Genomic DNA, 21,988 nt, shown 5'->3' with positions numbered 1-21,988 from the left:
TTCATTGCTTGTGAACTGATGAAACGTGGTTGTTTGTGAAGATGGAGAGACAGACGCACAAGATACCTAACATGTGTTTCTAGACTGTACAGAAGAGTGTGAAAAACAGAGTTGGGGTTAACTGAATGAACACAGCAGAATCTCGTTTGTGACAGCTACTCGGCTGAGAAATAGCTACAGACTTGGGTTGACTCATTGATTTCATTTATAAAAGTTTTGGTAGCTAGATGTGTGGCTAAATCGTTCTTCAGTGACTTTACCCCCGAGATGCAGGCATCATGTTCGTAGATGCCTATGTGTATATGCTGGTTATGTTACGGGACTGGCTCATATCACAATTCACATGACTCCTCTGCTCTTATACGACTGGAAGTGAAGTCTGTGGTCCTGATTACGTGTGTGTATAATACATCAGTGTTATTGCTTTACACACAGGGTTTTATTTATGATTATTTAATTCAATAAATGGAACTTGATTTGGGACTAATGCTTTAAATTGAGTTCAATAAATGGAATTAGGGTTTTTCGTGTGTCACTCCCAAAAACAGATTCCGCCACATCTCTTCTTCTCTCCAAAGTCGAAACATGCAACCTTCCCGCAGAAGCTCTCGATTGTCTGCAAAAGTAACATCTGCGCCGGTTTCCTCCGCCGCTGGGCCCTCTGAATCTTCCCGAAAACGAGTCCGCAAGCAGCGCCGAGAAACAACTCCGTCACCACCGTCACCACCTGCTGCAGTTACCTCTTCCTCTGATGACGAGGTTGAAGCTTTCCAACCTAAGGAGCCACGCTATCAAGCAAGTCGTGCCTCTTTCCAGGCACGAAATCAGGAGAATCCCGATTTGCTTCGCTCGCACATCACACCGGTCTCGAGTCGGTTTGTCACAAGCAATGCAGCTGAAAGGTATGAAAAGTTGGCTCCCCGGGGCTTCGTGATTCAACAAAGGACGTGAATGATGAGAACTTGTCTGATGTGAAAAGAGTGGTAGTTAGGTCCGGACTGATCTATACTCTAATTGACTGTGATTTATTTCACCCAAATGTCGTGAAAGAGTTCATTGCGAATCTGGGGGCTGCTGAGAATAGAGAGGATGGCGTTGCTGTATTTCTTCGTGGATCTATGGTAGATTTCTCACCTACACTGATCAATGCTCTGTATCTGATTCTGGGATTTGAAGAGGACCCTGACTACATGACTGCTGACATCGACATTGTGTGCTCGTTTTTGACTGATAATCGAGTGCAACGTTGGGAAGACATGAGCTCCAAATACCTAACTCGGACAAATCATGTGCTCTACAAGCTCGTGTGCTCCAACTGGATACCTACGACTAACTACACTTCAATGAATCAGGAGCGACTCAAGTTCCTCTACATGCTTCATCATCACAGGAGTTTTGATTTTGGTCAGTCTGTTTATGATCAGATCATCAGTTTTTCAGCTAACGTTAACACTGACAAGTCTCGGAGGATCATCTTCCCTACGTTGATTCAGCAAGTCATTGACTATCAACGAACTGTGTTGTCTTTTGAAGAAGATGATGAGTACACTGGATATCCGAAGCTCGTTGTCAAAGACATCAAGGCAGGTCGAGGACAGGGTGCTGATGCTCGATCTGTGGATCTTTTGGCTGACATTGAGCGAACCATAGCTGATCTGAAAAAACATTCGGATTCGCTTGAGGAGTAAGGGTGTCATACTTGTAGTCAATTCTTGAATTTTATGCGTCTCTAATCTTGTTTGTTTTATCTTAATGTGCATCTACTCAGGGGGAGAATACCCGCAGTACACACAACAGCCTTCACAGGATGAGGAGGTTGTAATGGAGCAGGACAGTGATCAGAGTGAGAGCTTCTGAGCGAATGGAACTCTGTAGTGAGAGTTTCTGAGCGAATGAAAGTCTGTAGTGTTTACAATGTTGCTATGTTGCTTGGATGTTGCTTCATATGTTCTTTTGAATTAATATGGCTGTGTAATCTGACACTCTTAAGCTTATCAATATGTTGTGTTTCTGGTTTCTCGAATTTCAAATTTGTTCAATACAGGGGGAGAATGAGAGACAGTAATTCAATAATGCAGGGGGAGCTGCGATCATGAGATGGTGGCTAGAAGAGCTTGAATTGACTCACTAAGAACAGCACTACATTAGCAAGACATTGTTCTGTGCGTACGACAGGCTCTGATCCTGTGCTATTGGCGACAGCGATATCTAGTTGATGTTAGGACAGCTGGTTCTAAGTTGAGTAGAGTGTCACATTCAGATAAAAAGGGGGAGAATGTAAGCTCAAGATTGTGAGCGTGTTCGAGCTGAGCTAAGAGTGTGTTACACAGTGCGGTGATTGTGTAACACAGTATGGCGAGTTTGTTACGAGTGATGACGTGTCACAAACTTATGGAAATAGAAGATATTGCTTGGACGTGAAGCATAGAAGATCTTCTAGTTTGCAAGATTTTAGGAAATAGAATATTGTCTTTTTCGTGTCTACTTAATGAGATAATCTAAGAGAGTTTTAGGGTTAAGCATTAAGAGAGAAAAATCTAGAACAAGAGGTTTGTTCTTGTCGGCTACAAAGATCAAGTAACTAGTGTTTAGCTTGGGTCTCTGTGATTTAGAGATTAGAAACTGGTTTGTCGCTAGTCGTGTGTGACTGAGCATAAATCAAATTAAACAGATCTAGGGGATTGTTTAAAAGGTTTCTAATTTACAAGAAATTGTTCTTGAAATCTCTTTTGTGTGAGTTATAATTTGGGTGTCTCTGAACTTTCAGTAGCATGCTCTTGTTTAACTTATGTGTCTGTTGTTCGCAAGTGTGTTTATGCTTAATCAATCTGATGTCTTCAGTTTTATCTAATTTGTTGCATGCTCCTTTTTTTCCCGTGTTTACTATCCCTGATGTTTTGTATATTTTTAGCTAAGATGTATAAAAATATTTCAATTAGAAGTCGAAACCTAGTAAACATAATGATTGCCACCACAAGAGGACACAGCATATTTATTTAAAACCCTAAAGATCCAAATCATCTAGGCAACGTAACTGTTATTTAAGGATTTTTCTGTGAACACACACAAAGTAAACCTAACTCCTACGTACCTCTGTTCTCTGTCATGACACAAAAGTGCATCACTCTTGCGATCCAAGCAACAACAACGGCAATTGGATATCATTTCCGTTCATAGCAGGTTACGATGTTCCATATTTTGCAAATCGTATGGACAATGTGAGACTCAATATTACATAATCCAAACTAACATATTCTAAACCTTTAAATGTTGGTTATGTTTGCAAGTGTACGTATATTGTAGCTACTTTTTTGTTTAGATCGTTTTTGTCATTGCTATATCAAGAATGAGCCATGGTCATTCGGTTTCGTTTTGGATTAATTATTTCGGTTCTAGAAGTTTAGGATCCGTTCGAATATAGAAAATTTAGTTCAGTTTGGGTTATTTCGGTTTTTGGTTCGGTTCGGGTAACAAAGTTGGAAACCGTCTAATATCAGAAGTAATTTTGGATCCTATTCAGTTCCGGTTCTTTGGTTAATTCAGGTTGAAAAGTCAAAAATTCAGATTTTTCGAATTAAATATGACATTTTTGGGGTTTTCGAGTAAATATTTGAATATTCTAGACAATTTTATATATTTCAGACATAAAGTATGAGGGGTGGGCGTTTGTATACCAGATTTGATTCATGTCTATTCGAGTTTTCAGGATTAAAGATTTTGATCACATTTGAGTATTTATGAATTTCGGTTCGTGTTCAGTTATGATCTTTACGAGTATTGAGTATTGGGAGAGACCCTAAGAGTCTATTATGTTTTCTCTATTTCATTTTAATTATCGTTTTAAATTTGTGCACACAAATTAAAATAATATTTAATTTTGTATATTTACTAAATAAAAATATTATTACCAATACACCTAACCACATTTCAACTAATAGAAAAATAAATTAGGATATAAAATCAATAAATTTAGCATTAAACTTATAAAACAACACTTATTTTGAAACAAAATTTATACTCTATAACGACAACTAAAAGAAACGGAGGAAGTATAACCTATTTAATAATACTAAGTGCGTTTTTATGGGGCCAATCGAATTAGTTGGTAAGATATATCAAAAACAATTATAAGAAAAATAAATGAACACATTTTTATTGAGCATAAATAATCTATACTATTCAAACAAAAACACTAAAAAAATTACTTACAAAAAGACATAGTTGGACCATTACATTTTTTATCTTCCTATTATTTTTCATAAAGTTAACTTAATTACTATTAAGTATATACGCTAATATAATATATTATTTCAATATTTTCAAAATAAGATATCTGAAAAATATTCTTAAGTATCTTTTTCTAAGATTAAATTTAATAATATATTTTAATAGTTTTTATTTAAATGTAAATGTATATTTCTTTTTGATATTTATTTTTAAATACTAAAATTTGTAATTAATATTAGATATTATTATAAATGAATATTAATTAATTTTTGATTTTTAGAATAAGAAATACAAATTTTATAATATTTGTATATACATAATTCAAATTCATAATTAAATTGGTAGACCAATTAATAAATATAAAGTTATTTCATCCATTTATTAAATATTTTATAAATTTTAAATTTCAAAATAATTACATATATAGAATAACATATATTCGTGAATTTTAAAAACTTCTTAAACTTATTAAAATAAAATATTAAAGTAAGATATTTAAACTAAGAAATAATATTATATATTAATATACATATTCAAATTAGAATATTAAAATATAATTAAATATATTGTAATTTGAAAAAAATATTTTTAAATAAAATATATTTTAATTTGATAAAATATAAAATATTAAAGTAAGATATTTAAACTATAGGTTATGTTTTACAATTACGATGACAAAAAAAAGTTTGACAGTTACAGTTTTTCCCAGATGATCTTATAAGCATGTAAATATTTTTCAAGTATGAGAAGGTTTAAATGACATTTAGTAAATTTTGATTGATATAAAAATATATTCATATTAATACAAACCTTTAAAGTATAAGTAAAATTATATGGAGCGGGTATATAAATTAATTTTCTTACTCTCACAAAATTATCTTTATAGAAATTTTAATTTAATTACCTATACTTTATAAATGTTTATATAAAACATATATTTATAAAATTCCTAATTTTCAGTAAATAATTATTCAAAAAATTAAGCATGCGCTTTAAAAGCACAAATCAAATGATAAACGAGTAAATTAGTAATAAATAGTTCAAATCTCTTATTTTTATAATTATAATAGTTCGATAGGGTATTAGGGTGAAAAAAAATATTAGACGAATGATCAAATCTATCACTCTTCAAACAAACTCAAAAGGAGGTGATTGGAATCTTGTCATGATATTTCATTAAAAGATTTTTAGAAATAAAAATCAAGAGTAAAATATTTAATCTGAATGAAATAATATATATATAGTGCTTCGAATATTAAAAATCACTTCGATTTGAAGAAGTGTATATCTAGAATTGTCAAGATCAAATAAAATATTAGAAACCACCCATTTAACAAATAATTTGTATATATAAAAGTATATACATTAGAGTAAGCACATAAATTAAAGTCAATAACTTTTGTTTATTTACAATCATGTTTTTGGTAAATAAATCAAAACAGCCATTTTATTTACTTTTTATGGTATATAATTACACTTCAGTCATATTGACATATATATATATATATAGTATATTTTAAAATAAATATTTATTATTGACACTTCATACTCATTATTTATTAACATTTGTATATTTACTCTGACAAAAATTTAAATTGTTATTCACAAAACTTTTAATGCGAAATTTATCAATACCAATTTCAAAATTAAAATATTAAGATCTCAATCATTTTTCAATGCAAATTTTGAAATTAACATATTTATATATTAATTTGATAGAGCATTATATAATAAAAAGTATAATATATATTTATATGGACCAACATATTTTTCAAAGGATTCTAAGAATCATCTTAGCGATGACACGTGACTAGGAAAACATGTTGTAATGTTCTAGGATTAATATATAGGGGATGCAATTTCTTCAAATCATTATTTTCTTGGATCTTTTAGTTAACATATTGAAAATCCATTACTCCATTCATTTAGTGAGGTTCTACCCTAAAGCTTTCAATTGTCAGGTATAATTCACATCAACTATGGATCAAGTAATTGTTTGCAATATGCATGATGGTAATGATTTTTGCATAGGTAAGAAAATCTTGAATGATGATAATAATGAGTCTACATGTTAAACTGGTCGTCTTGAAAGAACATTTTGAAATACAAAGCTACAAAGTAAGAATGATTAAAATATAGAGAATTCTAAATACAGTATAGAGCTTTCTTGTCTTCTTGTGTGGTTAAATCAAGGAAAAATGATCGCCGACTACCTGAAGTATTGGCCATGGCCAACCATGCAAACTAAACAAATGTATACTTAGCTACATGAAATATATATTATGCATGGCAACATCTCTCAACTTTATGATGTATGTAGTTAACATCACGAGTTTAATTTCATATCCAAAAAATGACGTGTATGCTAGAGACCGTTTAAATCTCTCGTTACATCAATTAAAATGTGACGTATCTGACGGTAATTTACCTAAATTAGATTTTGACCCGTGTTTTAAAAGCGTAAATTTTTTTTTAACAAAATCTAATTTACAAAATCAAATTTTTTTATAAGTTTTGATAAGTAGTGTTTTAACATTTTTATTTTAGTTGATTTGAAAACAATATAATTATATTATTTTTATTTATGTTAAATATAAAAGTTATATAAGATATTATTTAATTTAGTTTTTTTTTGAATTATTTTAATCTATTTTGGTATGAATTTTTAATAAAATTTCTGTAATTCATTTGATTAATTGTGTGATATATACTTATTTTATAAAATTAATAAAAAAATACTATAAAACTTCTTTGATGTCAATTTATTGACTCTAACATTTTATTTGTTTAATATGAAATTATTAAGCTAATGAATTATTTTATATATTTTAACAATAATTCATTTGATTATTTTTATTCTTAAAAGTATATAATTTATAATTATATACGCAAGACTATGTTTGGTTTAAGTTGACATCAAATAAGTTTTAAACAAATAAAATGTTTGAGTTTGTAAATTGACAGCAAATAAGTTTTATAATTAAAAAATTATCAAAGAATTATATATCACACAATTAATCAAATGAATTACAATTTTTTTTAGTAAAAGTTCATAACAAAACAGATTAAAATAATTAAAAAATAGATTAATAAAAATAATAGAATTATATAGTTTTAAACGTCACTAAAATAAAAATGTTAAAACACTAAATAAACTGTTAAAACATCATTTATTAAAAGTTCATAACAAAACAGATTAATAAATAAAAATAATACAATTATATAGTTTTAAAGTACAGTAAAACAAAAATGTTAAAACATTACTTATCAAAAAATGTTAAAACATATTGATTTTGTAAATTAGATTTTGTTAAAATTATTGTTACGCTTTTAGAATGTGAGTCAAAATCTAATTTTAGTTAAATTATAGTCGGACCGGTCATATTTTAATTGTTGAAACAAGATATTTAAATGATCTCTAACATCCACATCAATTTTTGGATAAATGAAATTAACTCGTGATGTTAATTACATAACATTATAAAATTGAGAAAAGTTGTCATGCATAACATATACGTCGTGTGATTAGGTATACATTAATATAGTTTGCATGATATTTATTTTTCCTTTAAATAAACCAACATAAGTACAGTATGTCGAATTAAATCTATTGTACATACTGTACCTACGTTGGTTTATTTAAATTGTTAGACGAAAAAAGATAAAGCGGGCCGGTCTAAATTAATTGTAATTTTTTTAGTTGCTGGTCCAAAAATATGCAGTGGCATAAAATGTAATTACTCAGTAAACTAAGGCTTCATTAATATGGTCTTTCAGAAGAGTTTTGGTGATGACACCTCAGCTCAGCTTTGTACTATAAGGTACAATTTAAATAATGTTTCTCAGTTAATAAGAAATTGTTATAAAAAAAACTGGAATTTTATTGTATCGCGGGAATTTAAATAAGGGCAAGATTTATACCCGTAGAATCTTTAACACTGATAGAAAGAGTTTATTATAGAGAGAAGAGAAGGTTGAGGGATGCGATTTACAATGAACGAAACGTTCGTATATATAGAAAAAAATTTACTGTGCAAATAGTACAGCGGGCCCCACATCTTTTTATATTTTCAACATATACGGCTGCTTTATTTGACTTTCATAACACTCCCCCTTGGGGACCGGTGTCACTATCCATTCTCGCTTAACGTCTTTGTTGCCTCGTTAAAAACCTTTCCAGGAAAACCCTATGGAAAAAACCATAGTAAGGTAAAAAGAGTACAACTACGTAAGCTCCCCCTCGAATGAGCAGTCATAGATCCTTCTGATGACGCATTCCAATGTTGTGGATGTGTTTTCTGAATACCGAGGTAGGAAGTGATTTTGTGAAGAGGTCGGCTGCATTGTCGCATGATCGAACATATCTTACTTTGATCTATTTATTCTTCTCGAGCTCTTGAGTGTATGAGAAGAACTTCGGAGGTATATGTTTGGTTCTATCGCTTTTGATATATCCGTCCTTTGTTTGAGCAACACATGCTGCATTATCTTCATATAGAATAGTTGGCTCCGTATTTTCGCCAATCCCGCTGCTTGAACAGATGTGTCGGCTCATTGATCTCAGCCATACACATTCTCTACTTGCTTCATGGAGTCCAATGATCTCAGCATGATTTGAAGAAGTAGCCACGAGCGTTTGTTTCTGGGAACGCCAAGATATAGCAGTGCCTCCGATCGTAAAAACGTATCCTGTTTGCGATCGGGCTTTGTGTGGATCTGAAAGATATCCTGCATCTGCAAAACCAACCATTTGACCTTTTGAACTTTTAGGATAAAATAAGCCTAAATCAATGGTCCCTTGGAGGTAACGAAAAACATGTTTAATCCCATTCCAATGTCCTCGAGTTGGAGATGAGCTGAATCTTGCTAAAAGATTAACAGCGAATGATATATCAGGCCGTGTACAATTTGCAAGGTACATCAACGCTCCTATTGCACTTAGATATGGTACTTCCGGACCAAGTATCTCTTTTTTTTCCTCAGGTGGTCGAAATGGATCACTTTCAATATTAAGTGACCTAACGACCATCGGGGTGCTAAGAGGAGTTGATTTATCCATGTTAAATCGTTTCAACACTCTTTTAGTGTATGTGGATTGATGCACAAATATACCATTTTGTGAATGTTCTATTTGTAGGCCAAGACAATACTGTGTCTGTCCAAGATCTTTCATCTCAAATTCTCCTTTGAGATAGTCTGATGCCTTTTGTATTTCTTTTGAGTTCCGATAATGTTAAGATCATCAACATATACCGCGATTATTACAAATCCGGATATTGTTTTCTTGATGAAAACACATGGGCATATAGGATCATTCACATATCCTTCTTTTGTTAAATGATCACTGAGACGATTATACCACATACGTCCAGATTGCTTTAACCCATATAATGATCTTTGCAATTTTATTGCACATAACTCTTTAGGTTTGGAACTTAATGCTTCTGGCATTTTAAATCCATCAGGGACTTTCATGTAGATATCAGTATCTAATGATCCATATAGATAAGCTGTAACAACATCCATGAGACGCATCTCTAGATTTTTATCAGCTGCTAGACTCATCAGGAATCTAAATGTAATGGCATCCATAACTGGAGAGTACGTTTCTTCATAATCGATTCCAGGTCTTTGAGAAAAACCTTGAGCCACTAGACGAGCTTTGTATCTCGTAATCTCATTTTTCTCATTTCGCTTTCGAACGAAAACCCATTTGTACCCAACTGGTCTCACATCTGCAGGTGTGAGCACAATAGATCCAAATACTTTTCGTTTATTAAGCGAATCAAGTTCAGCTTGTATTGCATTTTTCCATTGTTCCCAATCATGTCTCTTTTGACATTCATAGACAGATTTTGGTTCTGGATCATCGATTTCTTCATTTATTTCACTTGACACAATATATGAGAAAACATCATTAAGATCATTTTGTTCATTTCTATTCCATATCCTTTTATTATGGATGTAGTTGATAGAAATTTCATGATTACTTTCCGACTCATGATGCTCAACTTTCTCAGTACCCTCATTATTTGTTTCTTCCAAAATACTTTCTGCTATTTTGGATGTGTCATTTATCTTGACATCCTTTTGTTTTCTAGGATTTTTATTCTTAGAACCAGCAGGTCTTCCACGCTGCAGGCGTGTTTTAGACTCTCGTGTATCGTCCGCTTTTCCTTGCTCATTTGATATTTTAATACAAGCGGGAGCATTCACGGCTGGTATATGAGATTTAGTTACCGTCTTGGTATCCGCAAATGCATCAGGTAGCTGATTAGCTATACTCTGTAAATGCATGATTCGTCGAACTTCTAGTTCAGACTCTTTAGTAGGAGGGTCAAGATATAGTAATGAAGGTACACTCCATTTGATGTCATTTTCTACATTTTTGTTTTCTCCCCTAGAACTGGGAATACTTTCTCATCAAAATGACAATCGGCGAAACGTGCCGTAAAAACGTCACCAGTCTGTGGTTCTAGATATCGTATAATTGATGGAGAATCACAGCTAACATATATTCCCAATCTTCTTTGTGGTCCCATCTTTGTACGTTGTGGTGGTGCTACAGGCACATATACCGCACAACCAAAGATTCTAAAGTGGGAAATGTTTGGTTCTCGACCAAACGCTAACTGTAGTGGGGAATACTTATGGTATGCACTCGGTCTGATCCGAATGAGTGCTTCTGCATGCAAAATGGCATGTCCCCATACAAAGGTTGGAAGTTTTGATCTCATGATCAATGGTCTTGCAATCAATTGCAGACGCTTAATTAAAGATTCAGCCAAACCATTTTGCGTATGAACATGAGCAACCGAATGTTCAACTTCAATTCCCATTACCATACAATAGTCATTGAATGCTTGGGATGTGAATTCACCAGCGTTGTCTAGTCTAACTCTTTTAATAGTATAATCAGGAAACTGTGCTCGCAGTTTGATTATCTGAGTTAGAAATCTCGCAAATGCCACATTTCGAGATGATAATAGACAAACGTGTGACCATCTACTGGATGCGTCAATTAATACCATAAAATAGTGGAATGGTCCACAAGGTGGGTGTATAGGTCCACATATATCGCCTTGAATTCTTTCAAGGAACTTTAGTGATTCTTTATCGATTTTGGTTGGCGATGGCCTTACGATCAATTTTCCTAGAGAACATGCAACACATGTCATTTTATTCCCTTGAGAAATCTCCTGGATTTTCAGTGAATGACCATGTGAACTTTCTATGATTTTACGCATCATTGTAGTGCCTGGATGGCCAAGGCGATCATGCCATAATGTGAACTCTTCTGGGTTCTGTTTTACTAAAAGATTTGATTCGATCTTATCGATATAAGTATGATGTAGTCCCGAAGGAAGTTCTGGAAACTTTTCCAATATGTGTTTTCTGCCACATTTCTCAGAAGTTACATACATGTATTTCTTTCCATCCTCAGTTGTAGACTGAGTATCATATCCGTGAAGATATATGTCTTTAAAACTCAAAAAATTCCTTTTAGAACTTGGAGAATATAGAGCATTATTTATGGAAAATTTTGTTCCATTTGGCAATGTAAAGTTTGCTTTACCAGTCCCTTTAATCACGTCTGCAGGACCTGATATTGTATTGACGACAATTCTTGTCGGTTTTATATCGGAGAAATATCTCTTTTGTCTCAGAATAGTGTGCGTTGTTCCACTATCTGGTATGCATATTTCACGAATCCGTTTCTTGGATTTTGCTCCATTAGCATTATGATCCATTTCTGAAATTGTCATAAATATAAAAGGAAACATAAAATTCATTCATATAAAGAAGAAAAAAAAACACAATAATTATACATTAAGGTGACGTTAAAAACATCATTATTTGTTTAACATGAAATGTAATAATTATACATGACAATATTGAAAACTATTCAATAGTTTTATTATAAGCATTTCAGCTCTCTTCAGGAGTAATCTAGTCCAGCTCATTAGCGAAGTCGGAGGCATCGAGGTACGATGTTCCTTCAAAGTTTTCAGTGAGGTTCACTTCTTTAGCTTTGACTTTCGTGGACTCTTGATATAACTTACAGAGATGTGAAGGAGTACGACAGGTACGGGACCAATGTCCTTTACAGCCACATCTGTAACACACTGTCTCACGCTTCTGGGTGGTATCCTCTTGAGTTTCTTTACCCTTGGAAACTTGCCCGGGTCTAACCCACTTGTTAGATCCCCTCCATTTGGGATTGTAAGTTTTTCCACGTTTGTTGTTGAAACGGCGGCCATGACCTCGATTGGCCTGGTTTCTCCTTTCCGAATTTTCTATCGCCGTAGCATTCACTTCAGGGAATGCTTTGGCTCCCGTAGGCCGGGAATTGTGGTTTTTGATTAAGAGCTCATTGTTCTTTTCAGCTAACATGAGCGCAACCATCAATTCAGAAAATCTCGTGTACCCGCATTTTCTGTAAATTTCGGGCAAGAAGTGAAGCTGTTTGTGGAAAGTGATATATGTTTTATTCATCATTTCTGCCTCAGAGACAGGATTACCACAATACTTCAGGAGTGCAACTATCCGCAGGACAGAGGAATTGTAATCCTCAACCTTCTGAAAATCTTGGAACCTCAGATTTTTCCACTCTTCTAGAGCGTGAGGAAGGTTGATTTGTCTCTGGTTATCAAACCTTTCTTTTAAAGTTTGCCACAGTTCAGCTGGGTCCTCGACGTTTGCATAGTCGTGCGTTAGATTTTCATCTAAATGCTTCTTCAGGAAGATTATCGTTTCGGCTATATGCTCGGGTGGTGATTTGTTACCGATTACAATTGTTTCAGTTATCTTTTTCATCACCAGATATGGTTTCACGTTTGTGACCCATCCGGCGTAATTTTCGCCAGTTATTTTTAATGCCGAGAACTGGAGTTTCTCGATGTTTGCCATTTTGAATTTCTAAAAGCACATAAATAAAAATTATTAGAATATTATTAATATTAAAATGAACCGTTTACATTAATCATGCAAGCAATTACAAGGAGAAGCGATGTAAAGAAAATTAAACGATATTCATCTTAAATTCACTCGGAGTAAATTCTCCAACGAATAAACCATAAATAGAAACACAAATAAAAATGGCACATAAAAACAAAAGTGCGCGAATCATCTTTCTTGAAATGAAAAATCGGAGGAGAGCGATTTGAAATTTTTGAGAGAAGATGAAATGTTTTGGATGATGAAATGGAGTGAAAATGAGTTGTATTTATAGATGAAAATTACTGTTCATGACCGTTGGAGAAATGAGAAATTTTTGAAAAAATTTCTTTGTGACCGTTGGGGTTAAATCGAGTGCACCAAAAATTAGTCTGAAAATATCGTATTAAACGGTCAATCAAATCTATAAAATTTCATAAAATTAAAAAATTATGACAATAAAATATTTATGTTATGACAACAAATCATGCGACGGCTCAGCCGATCAATGCAGAGTAATAAATAAATTATACGGCGGCTCGGCCGACCAATAAATAATAAATTAAATTACTAGTAAATAATATAGGCGGTATTCCGGCCATTATAACATGGTATAAATGATACAAATAAATTTTACCGAATCGCAGAGTGATCGTGCTGATAACGTGTTATAAAAAGAACTGGAATTTTATTGTATCGCGGGAATTTAAATAAGAGCAAGATTTATACCCGTAGAATCTTTAACATTGATAGAAAGAGTTTATTATAGAGAGAAGAGAGGGTTGAGGGATGCGATTTACAATGAACGAAACGTTCGTATATATAGAAAGAAATTTACTGTGCAAATAGTGCAGCGGGCCCCACATCCTTTTATATTTTCAACATATACGGCTGCTTTATTTGACTTTCATAACAAAGATGATATTTATGTTTTTTATTCTAGATTTTATCTCTTGGGGGAGATTGGTGGCCTTCCCTTTCCGATATTTTCATTGGTAACAACTCTTGCTAAGCAGAATATAGCATTTCGTGGGACTAATGAGAAGCTTGGTCAGAAAAACAATGGAAACTTTCTGAGTTTTATTGAATCATATGGAATTTTTGATCCAGTCATGCAAGAGCATATCAGAAGGATTAAGGAAGGTCAGACTCATTATCATTATTTAAGCCACAAGATTCAGGATGAGTTGATTGTTATGCTAGGACATGAGCTCAAAGTTATGATCATCAAGAAAATTCAAGAGGCAAAGTATTTTTCGGTTATTCTCGATTGCACTCCAGATAAAAGTCATAAAGAACAAATGAGTCTTGTTATCAGATGTGTGGATGTCTCCATGGCTAAAACACAAGTTGAAGAATTTTTTGTGACATTCTTAGAAGTTTCAGATAAATCTGGAGAAGGACTTTTTGAGTTGCTTTGTGATACATTGGCTGGTCTCAATTTGAGTATTGATGATGTGAGAAGGCAAGGATATGATAATGGATCTAATATGAAGGGAAAACACAAAGGAGTACAAAAGAGATTGCTGGATATCAACTCAAGAGCATTTTTTACGCCATGTGGTTGTCATAGTCTCAATTTGACTCTTTGCGATATGGCTAAATCATCTAAAAAGAGGATTGCTTTCTTTGGAATCATTCAACGGCTATATTGTTTGTTCTCAGGATCTACAACTAGATGGGAGATGTTTAAGGAAATTGTAGGAGGGCTCACACTTAAGTCATTATCTGAAACTCGTTGGGAAAGTCGCGTTGAAAGTGTTCGAGCGATTCGTTTTCAGGCTCCAAAAATAAGAGATGCGTTGGATTACTTGGCAGAAAATTGTGAGGATCCTGAAGCTCGAAGCAATGCTGAAGTTCTTGCTACAAGTGAAACTCATGGAATTGGAGGATTTGAGTTCTTATTTTCTATGGTCATTTGGTATGAGCTTCTATTTGCCGTTAATACAGTAAGCAAGGTGCTGCAATCAGAGCATATTGATATTGATAATGCTGTGTTGCAATTGAAAGGGTTGGTTTCATATTTGAACAACTACAGAGAAGTTGGATTTGAAAAAGCAAAGGCAGAAGCTACGATTATTGCAGAATCAATGGATATTGAGCCAAATTTTCCTGCTCAACGAAGGCACATTATTAGAAAGAAGAAACATTTTGATGAGGAGCTAGAAAGGGATGATGAGTTTGAGACGCTGAGTGAGGAAGAGAAGTTTAAGGTTGATTTTTTTCTAAGAATCGTGGATCAAGCTATTGTATCTCTTCAGATGAGGTTTGAACAATTTGAAGAATATGGGAAGATTTTTGGATTCTTATTTGATCTAAAGAAGCTGAGATTAACATCAGATGATGGTTTAAAGGCATCATGTATCAACCTTGAGAGCTGTCTTAAACATGGTGAGATCTCAGACATTGATGGAAATCATTTATTCCTAGAACTCAGGGTTTTAAGAAATGTTTTACCAAGCGAGATCAGAAAGGCCATTGATGTGTTAGACTTTATAAAAAGGTATGAAGTTTGCTGCTATCCAAATATTCTTATTGCATACAGAGTGATGTTGACGATTCCAGTTTCTGTGGCTTCAGCCGAAAGAAGTTTTTCCAAGTTAAAGTTAATAAAATCTTACATGCGGTCAAGTATGTCAGAAGATCGATTGAATGGTTTAGCAATGCTGTCAATTGAGAGAGATATGGTCGGGAAGCTTGACTATCAAAGTTTGATGAATGACTTTGCAGAAAAAAATGCAAGAAGGAGTATTTTTCAGAAGATGTAAACTATCGGTTCATTTGTTTTTTTTTTTGTGTACGGAAACTAATGTTTTGTCACTAATTTAGTACTTTATATATGAAACTATGTTTATCGGTTTGTTTTTGGGATATTTTTGTGATATAATATATAGGCCCCCGTTTTTCATTTTGTTTCAAGCCCCCAAATTCTCAGGACCGGCCCTGTTCCTAACCGGGTTTGAACAATCTAAGAACCATGGTTTTCTTCTGTTGTGCAGGAGGAGTATATTGATAGGCACGTGGCTTTGCAAGGTTTGAATCTGTCTATTTGCTGGAGAGGCTTTTGGAATGAGAACATGTGGGATGCAAAACCAAAGCACGTGGCTTCATTTTTGCTTATAAACACAAAGGCATTAGAGAAACTGGTAATACAGTTGGGACACGGTTACTTTAAGTTTAGGAGAAAGTTTAGAGAGTTGGTTCGGACACTTTCTCGCAAGAAAAATGTCTCCATTGTTGTCTTAACCAATTAATTAAGGAGATAAAACATTATAATATATATGTGTGTGATGAATCTGTTAACTCTCGAATACATTTCAGTGTTTCTCCTCAATCTCGTTACTGGATTTGATTGTTTACGTTGTTTCTACTTGATTTAAAAACTTGACCATGCCACAGTTAATCTGCATGATTCCTAACATAACAACAGGTGTAATCGCTCTCTTTTTGTTGTTATTCAGTTGTGAATTGTGATTTAAGTCAAATGGTCACCTTCGATTGGTTACTTGTGTACTTTATGTGCTTCAAAATTTTAATGGGGGTGGGGAAGTTGATAAATGCTTTCACTTGCCAACAACCTTCAAATTTATTTTGATTTTTCTAAACCGGTCAATTTAATTACGTTGATTCGGTCTAGTTCGGTTAAATAAATAAAAGAAGATTCCGGTTTGGAGATTCCAGTTTCCAAATTAGGGGAATCTCGGTGTGGCTCTCAAAGTGATAACATTCATTATTCACAGAGGCGGATAGGGAGAGAGATCGGAACTAAACGTCACCTCTCGCCGGAGATTTTTAATCACTTTATCTCCCCTTCAAAACCACGACGACGATAGACAAGAGAACCATATAACCTCCTTCATCTCCTCCCTTCCGTCGAAGTTTTTTTCGTTAAAAAAAAAAAAAATTTAAAACTTGTAGCCATGGATTTATTCAGGTTTGTTCCTCTCTCTCTCTCGCTATCGATTTCAATTACTTAGGGCCTTAGATTGTGTTTGCAGTTGAGAAATTAGTTTTTGTGATCAAAACTTAGGGATTTCTGGAGGAAACATAGAAGGAAGATATTGGTGACGACGACTTGTTTGGGAAGTGGGCTATTGATTTACAAGCTATACAATGCTCATACTCGTAACCTCGCCGACTTGGAACGTGAGCTTGCCAACGAGCGTCACAATGATGAGCTCATCAAAGCCCAGTTACGTTCTTGCACATAACATTCTTTTTTTTTTTGTTTTTGCTTTTTGCCAGTTTCTCAATATCTTGTGTTGTTTCTTGTTTTATTTGGCTGTGCAACTCTGCTAGAATGAAGGCTCATTTCGAGACCATTCAGATGATTGCTGACACCACTACATTGCCCCACGCACTGCATCACTTGAGCAGCCGCATTGTTGAGGAGATCAATGTCTCTAGAGTGATGGAGAAGCTAAGCAGAGGGAAAGGAACCTTGGTTCCTTCTGAGAAGCTTCATCTTTGGAGTGAGCTCAAAATTTTGAGTTAGTAGTGCTCTCAGCTTTCTGTAGATATATATATATATATATATAGATATGTGGCCTCGGTAGATCTTCTTGTTAAACGCTTTTGTTTTTCCAGGTTTCACGAGGATGGTTGTGACTCTCTGGTCAGTCACTATGCTTAGTTTGTACATTAGGGTTCAAGTCAACATTTTGGGCAGACACTTATATATCGACACTGCTAGAGGTCTTGCCAGCTCCCATTTACTTGTAAGTCATTTTACTAACCTCTTTTTTTTTTTTTTTTTTTTTTTTTTTTTTGTCTGCACTAATCTCTTTTGTTATCTTTAAAGAATCTTTTTTTTTTTTTTTTTATGAATGACATGTGACTTGTAACCTGCTCCCTTCTGTTTGTAAGATTCAGTGTGCTAAATCGAATCGTATGATTTCGTTTTAAAAAATCCACTTCTTGCAGATTGACCATTTTGATAAAACTTTCGCTTGTTTCAAACTTGCATTGTATCTCTTTTAAGAATCTGACACGAAATATCAGTTTTCGAACTGAGCTATAAGGGTTGTATTGAGCACTATTATGTATTTGACATCCCTTAATATTATTTTCCTTATTGTACTCATTAGTCTTACATCTAACTCTTGTTGCGTTGATTGGATTACTACAGTCTCTACCAACTTATTTGCTTATCTGCTTCTTTTTTTTTTCCTCACAGGAAGAGTTAGATCTCATAGACAGAGAGGACGAACAAAAGTTTTTGACAAGTGCTGATTATCTTGCAACCAATAGCATGCCCAGTTTGATTTCCCATGTGAAGAGTGCAGTGAAAGAAGTGCTTAAAGGGTACATATCATTATCCCTTGTTTTTTTGTTATCCGCGAATGTTGATTCATTGGTTTCTGCAAATGCCAATAAGGTCAGTAAACTATGTAAACATTAAATCTATTGATGCGTGATTGATTGCAGAAAACAGTTAAAGGATGTGTTAACCACAAGAACTCTTGAAGAAACTGTGATCCGGATTCTTGGTCTGTTTATGAGCACTGGAAGTCCACATCACTGGATTGATTATTTAATGATGCCCCAAGACACCACCACTGATGTTTCCTCTTCAGATGCGACTGTCACCAAGTTTCATCTACTCGTTACCGAGACACGGGAAGTACTCACAAGGTAAAAGACAAACTGTTTCACTTCTTTACACTCTTGTCCTCATACCTGGTTAATGCTCAAAGCAAGAAAGAAAAAAAAGCAATCATGTCTCTTTTCCTTGTTGCAGCAATGAGTTTACAGATGTAGTAGAGATCGCACTCAAGTCTTGTACCGTAGCGTTAGTAGAGGAGATGGAAACACAGCCCGGTTTGGCCACAGGGATACAATTGGCGAAGCTCTTACCACAGATTGAGAAGACTGTGCCGGAGATTTCAGCTGTACCGGACAAGAACCGGTTCTTGCAACTCATCCGAGATTTGCCTCAAGTTCATCTCTTTTTTACACTTCTATACTCAAAGCCTCTATAATCTCACAAACTGCCAAATTGGTTGTTTGTTTAGTTTCCTTATCAAAAGTGATTTCAACTTAGTAAAATAAAATAGAACATTTTTAGAATAATTGCTCAATATGTATCAGAACATTGAATTATTGGCATAAGTATATGATTTCATTTATTATAGTTCTTAAGATTATTGTAAAGAAAGGCATTAACATTGGCATAAAAGAATATGATTTATTATAGTTTTGCAGATTTTTTAGAGAATAGTATTGGCATAAAAGTATATGATTTATTAATGATATTATAGTTTTGCAGATTTTTTGAGAAAAATATTGGCATAAAGTATATGATTTGTTGATGATGCATAAAAAAACATAATTATTGGCAAAAAAAACAAACATATATCTTTAAATTTGTAGGGCCCTAAAAAGCCCAAGGCCCAATGATATCGGGTCGGGTCCACGAAGCCGGTAACTAGTACAATTTGCTTTTTCTTCACTTGGGTCTTCTCTCTTCTGGAGTGGAGGCGGTAATGGCGACGAACAATGGAGACGTCTTGATGCTAGAGGCGGCGCCGGAAGCTTCAAAGCCGTGGGCGAGCGCGGCGAACGCAGAAGTAATCGACGCGCTTCCTTATATCGACGACGACTATGGCAATCCACTGATTAAGGCGGAGGTCGATCGCCTTGTTGAGGAAGAGATGCGTCGGAGCTCAAGGAAGCCTGCTGACTTTCTCAAGGAGTTGCCTCCTCTTCCCAAGTTCGATTTCGAGGTGATTTTTTTTTTTACTTTGGATCCTTTTAATCGATTTGTTTGTTCGTTTTTGTAGCTAGGGTTACGAAACTTTGCTGGATTAGGGTTTAGAGCGGATTGGGTGAAGTTTTCGTGAGATCCAATCGTTTTATCGTATTAGGGTTTTGATTCTTGTTGGAATTGCTATTTCTCTATTTGTTGTCTTAGGAACCAAGATTAGAGGAAGTGGTTGATGAGAGTTTAGGTGATTTATCTAAGTTTGAATCAATTAGAATCTTGAGATGAGATGGAAGCTCATGAGCTAGTTCTTGGAAGTAGAAGAACTGTTTATGATCTTGTAGTTTAGTTTCAGTGTTTAGGTAAACGGGTGAACTTGTTGATTCAGTATCTCATGTTATTGATTGTTTTTTTTTATGTCTTCTATGATTGGTGGAAAACGAATATCAGAACTGCCCAGTCCTCGCCAAAGAGTATGAGCGTGTTCGAGCTGGGAAGCCTCCAGTGCGGATCGATTTTGAGTCCCGGTACAAGCTTGAATTGCCTCCTGCTAGTAAGAAAAATGACGATGCTGCCTGGAAGCAGTATCTTCAGAAGAATCAACGGTCATTGCAACAGAAGATGATCGAGTAAGTAGAGTTTATTTATGTTTCTAATACATGATTCTCTTCTGACATGCTGCATTCCTCTCTTAACTCATGGATTTGTTAAATTCATAGGCTTGAGAATTTGGAAATGATGTCAAAACAAGGCCCTGAGCTTTGGAGACAGAACAACCATCGGCTTGAAGTATTCTTGACCAGGTTTGTTTTCCAGTATATATGTAAAGCTGCATTGATTGAATTGTCAGTCGTCGTTACGTTGTAACTTGTGGTTATATGGGTTCACGCTCTTTGATTGATGGATTGATATATTCTGTGGAAGCATTCTTGATAACGTTGTTGTCGATTTTGTTGCTTAAAATGCTTCTTTAGCTTTTGCCCGCATAAGACTTGCTTTGTGTTTTTCTTCATGTGCTTTCTGTGTGTGAGAGCTTCTTTGTTCTTATGAAACATCATTACTGGCTTTTGGAACATAAACACTAGAAAGATTTATCTCGTCACTCTACTTGTTCTCTCATTTCCAGAATGCAAAAACTAGCTCAGGAGCAGAACGAAGAAATTGAAAAAGTAAATCGTGAAAGGAAGTATCATCAGGTGATTATACTTTTGAAGTATCTTTTTTACACATTTCTTTCTTGCAGCCTTCTCTTTAGTTTATGGGGTTATGGGGGGGGGGGTAATCTGAAACTTTGTTTTGTTGCCACGTCAGCAAACCACTGCGTACGAGCTCAATGCTCTATCTCAAGAATGGAGGCAGCTCTGTCTGAAGAATATGGAGATTCAATCTGCTTGTGTCGTGCTAGAGACAAAAATCGATGCGTTCAAAAAGGAAGCTGCTGAAAGGTGAAGAAAGTTTTGTCTTACCTCTTTGCATCGCTCAAGAGTTGTATTTTTAAGCGCAAAACTGAAACTTTTGTGTTTTTGTTTCAGAGGATGGAACTTAGAAGAGAAACTAGAGAGTGCCAAGCCGCTTCAACCGCAGTGAGGCAACCGTGCTAGGGTTGTTGGCCCCCGCTCTTTACTTGCGTTTACTGATATGTTTAAGCATATCGTTTACGATTTGTTAGTGAAAATGATGTTTTAACCTTCTATCGATCTACTATCATTTATCTATCGGCTATAGTTTGAATGTTTAACATATATTTTTCTTTATAGTATAAGATTATGATTTGATAAGAAACATCTTAGGTTAATGAGTGTTTCTGTTTATGCAATGCGATCGGTTTACAAATTATGAGAGAATTGTTTTGTTAGGTTTTGATTAAACATCTTAGAACACCTCTAATGAAGGTTCTCATCACGTGTTTTCACCAATAAACAAATCAAAATAATGAAAAGTGAACAGAAAGACTAGAATAGAGTTCTCAAAAGAGATGAAAACCTCTTGAGAATTCCAAATAACACTTATTACTTTAATACTCCTTAATTGATTGAATTTTTGTGAACTAAATTCTTTAGTTAAGTTAGATTAAAAACCTCTTGTGAAGATAGGCCTTTTATTAGCTTTTCCAGACCTGAC

At 34.4% G+C, this 21,988-nt stretch overlaps 4 protein-coding genes across 5 annotated transcripts; all 4 read left to right on the top strand.

Annotated features, from left to right (window-relative positions):
* The first annotated feature begins 585 nt into the window (after positions 1-585).
* LOC125580037 lies at positions 586-1,688 on the top strand. Its single transcript, XM_048743983.1, has 2 exons — positions 586-902; positions 980-1,688. Exons 1-2 carry the CDS (start codon positions 586-588, stop codon positions 1,686-1,688), a joined length of 1,026 nt encoding a protein of 341 aa, XP_048599940.1.
* A 64-nt stretch (positions 1,689-1,752) lies between these two features.
* On the top strand, positions 1,753-16,714 carry LOC125580036. Its single transcript, XM_048743982.1, has 2 exons — positions 1,753-1,843; positions 13,900-16,714. The coding sequence occupies exons 1-2, from the start codon at positions 1,753-1,755 to the stop codon at positions 15,930-15,932; spliced, it is 2,124 nt and encodes a 707-aa protein (XP_048599939.1). The 3' UTR covers positions 15,933-16,714.
* Positions 16,715-16,849: 135 nt separating this feature from the next.
* Positions 16,850-19,359, top strand: LOC106347206 (peroxisome biogenesis protein 3-1). Of its 2 annotated transcripts, none has more exons than XM_013786723.3 (7): positions 16,850-17,098; positions 17,195-17,356; positions 17,464-17,636; positions 17,752-17,882; positions 18,341-18,468; positions 18,592-18,798; positions 18,905-19,359. In XM_013786723.3, exons 1-7 carry the CDS (start codon positions 17,085-17,087, stop codon positions 19,143-19,145), a joined length of 1,056 nt encoding a protein of 351 aa, XP_013642177.1. In that variant the 5' UTR covers positions 16,850-17,084; the 3' UTR covers positions 19,146-19,359. The 2 variants fall into 2 exon arrangements, with proteins under 2 accessions (XP_013642177.1, XP_013642169.1); XM_013786715.3 differs by having other exon boundaries at positions 16,851-17,098; positions 17,464-17,654.
* A 139-nt stretch (positions 19,360-19,498) lies between these two features.
* On the top strand, positions 19,499-21,645 carry LOC106347198 (pre-mRNA-splicing factor SPF27 homolog). The gene is made up of 6 exons (XM_013786705.3): positions 19,499-19,889; positions 20,318-20,496; positions 20,587-20,670; positions 20,994-21,063; positions 21,179-21,312; positions 21,400-21,645. Exons 1-6 carry the CDS (start codon positions 19,650-19,652, stop codon positions 21,452-21,454), a joined length of 762 nt encoding a protein of 253 aa, XP_013642159.1. The 5' UTR covers positions 19,499-19,649; the 3' UTR covers positions 21,455-21,645.
* Positions 21,646-21,988: the final 343 nt, after the last annotated feature.

This window comes from Brassica napus, chromosome C1 (genome assembly GCF_020379485.1).
Source record: "Brassica napus cultivar Da-Ae chromosome C1, Da-Ae, whole genome shotgun sequence".
NCBI lineage: Eukaryota > Viridiplantae > Streptophyta > Magnoliopsida > Brassicales > Brassicaceae > Brassica > Brassica napus.
This window is presented reverse-complemented; position numbering and strand designations above follow the sequence as displayed.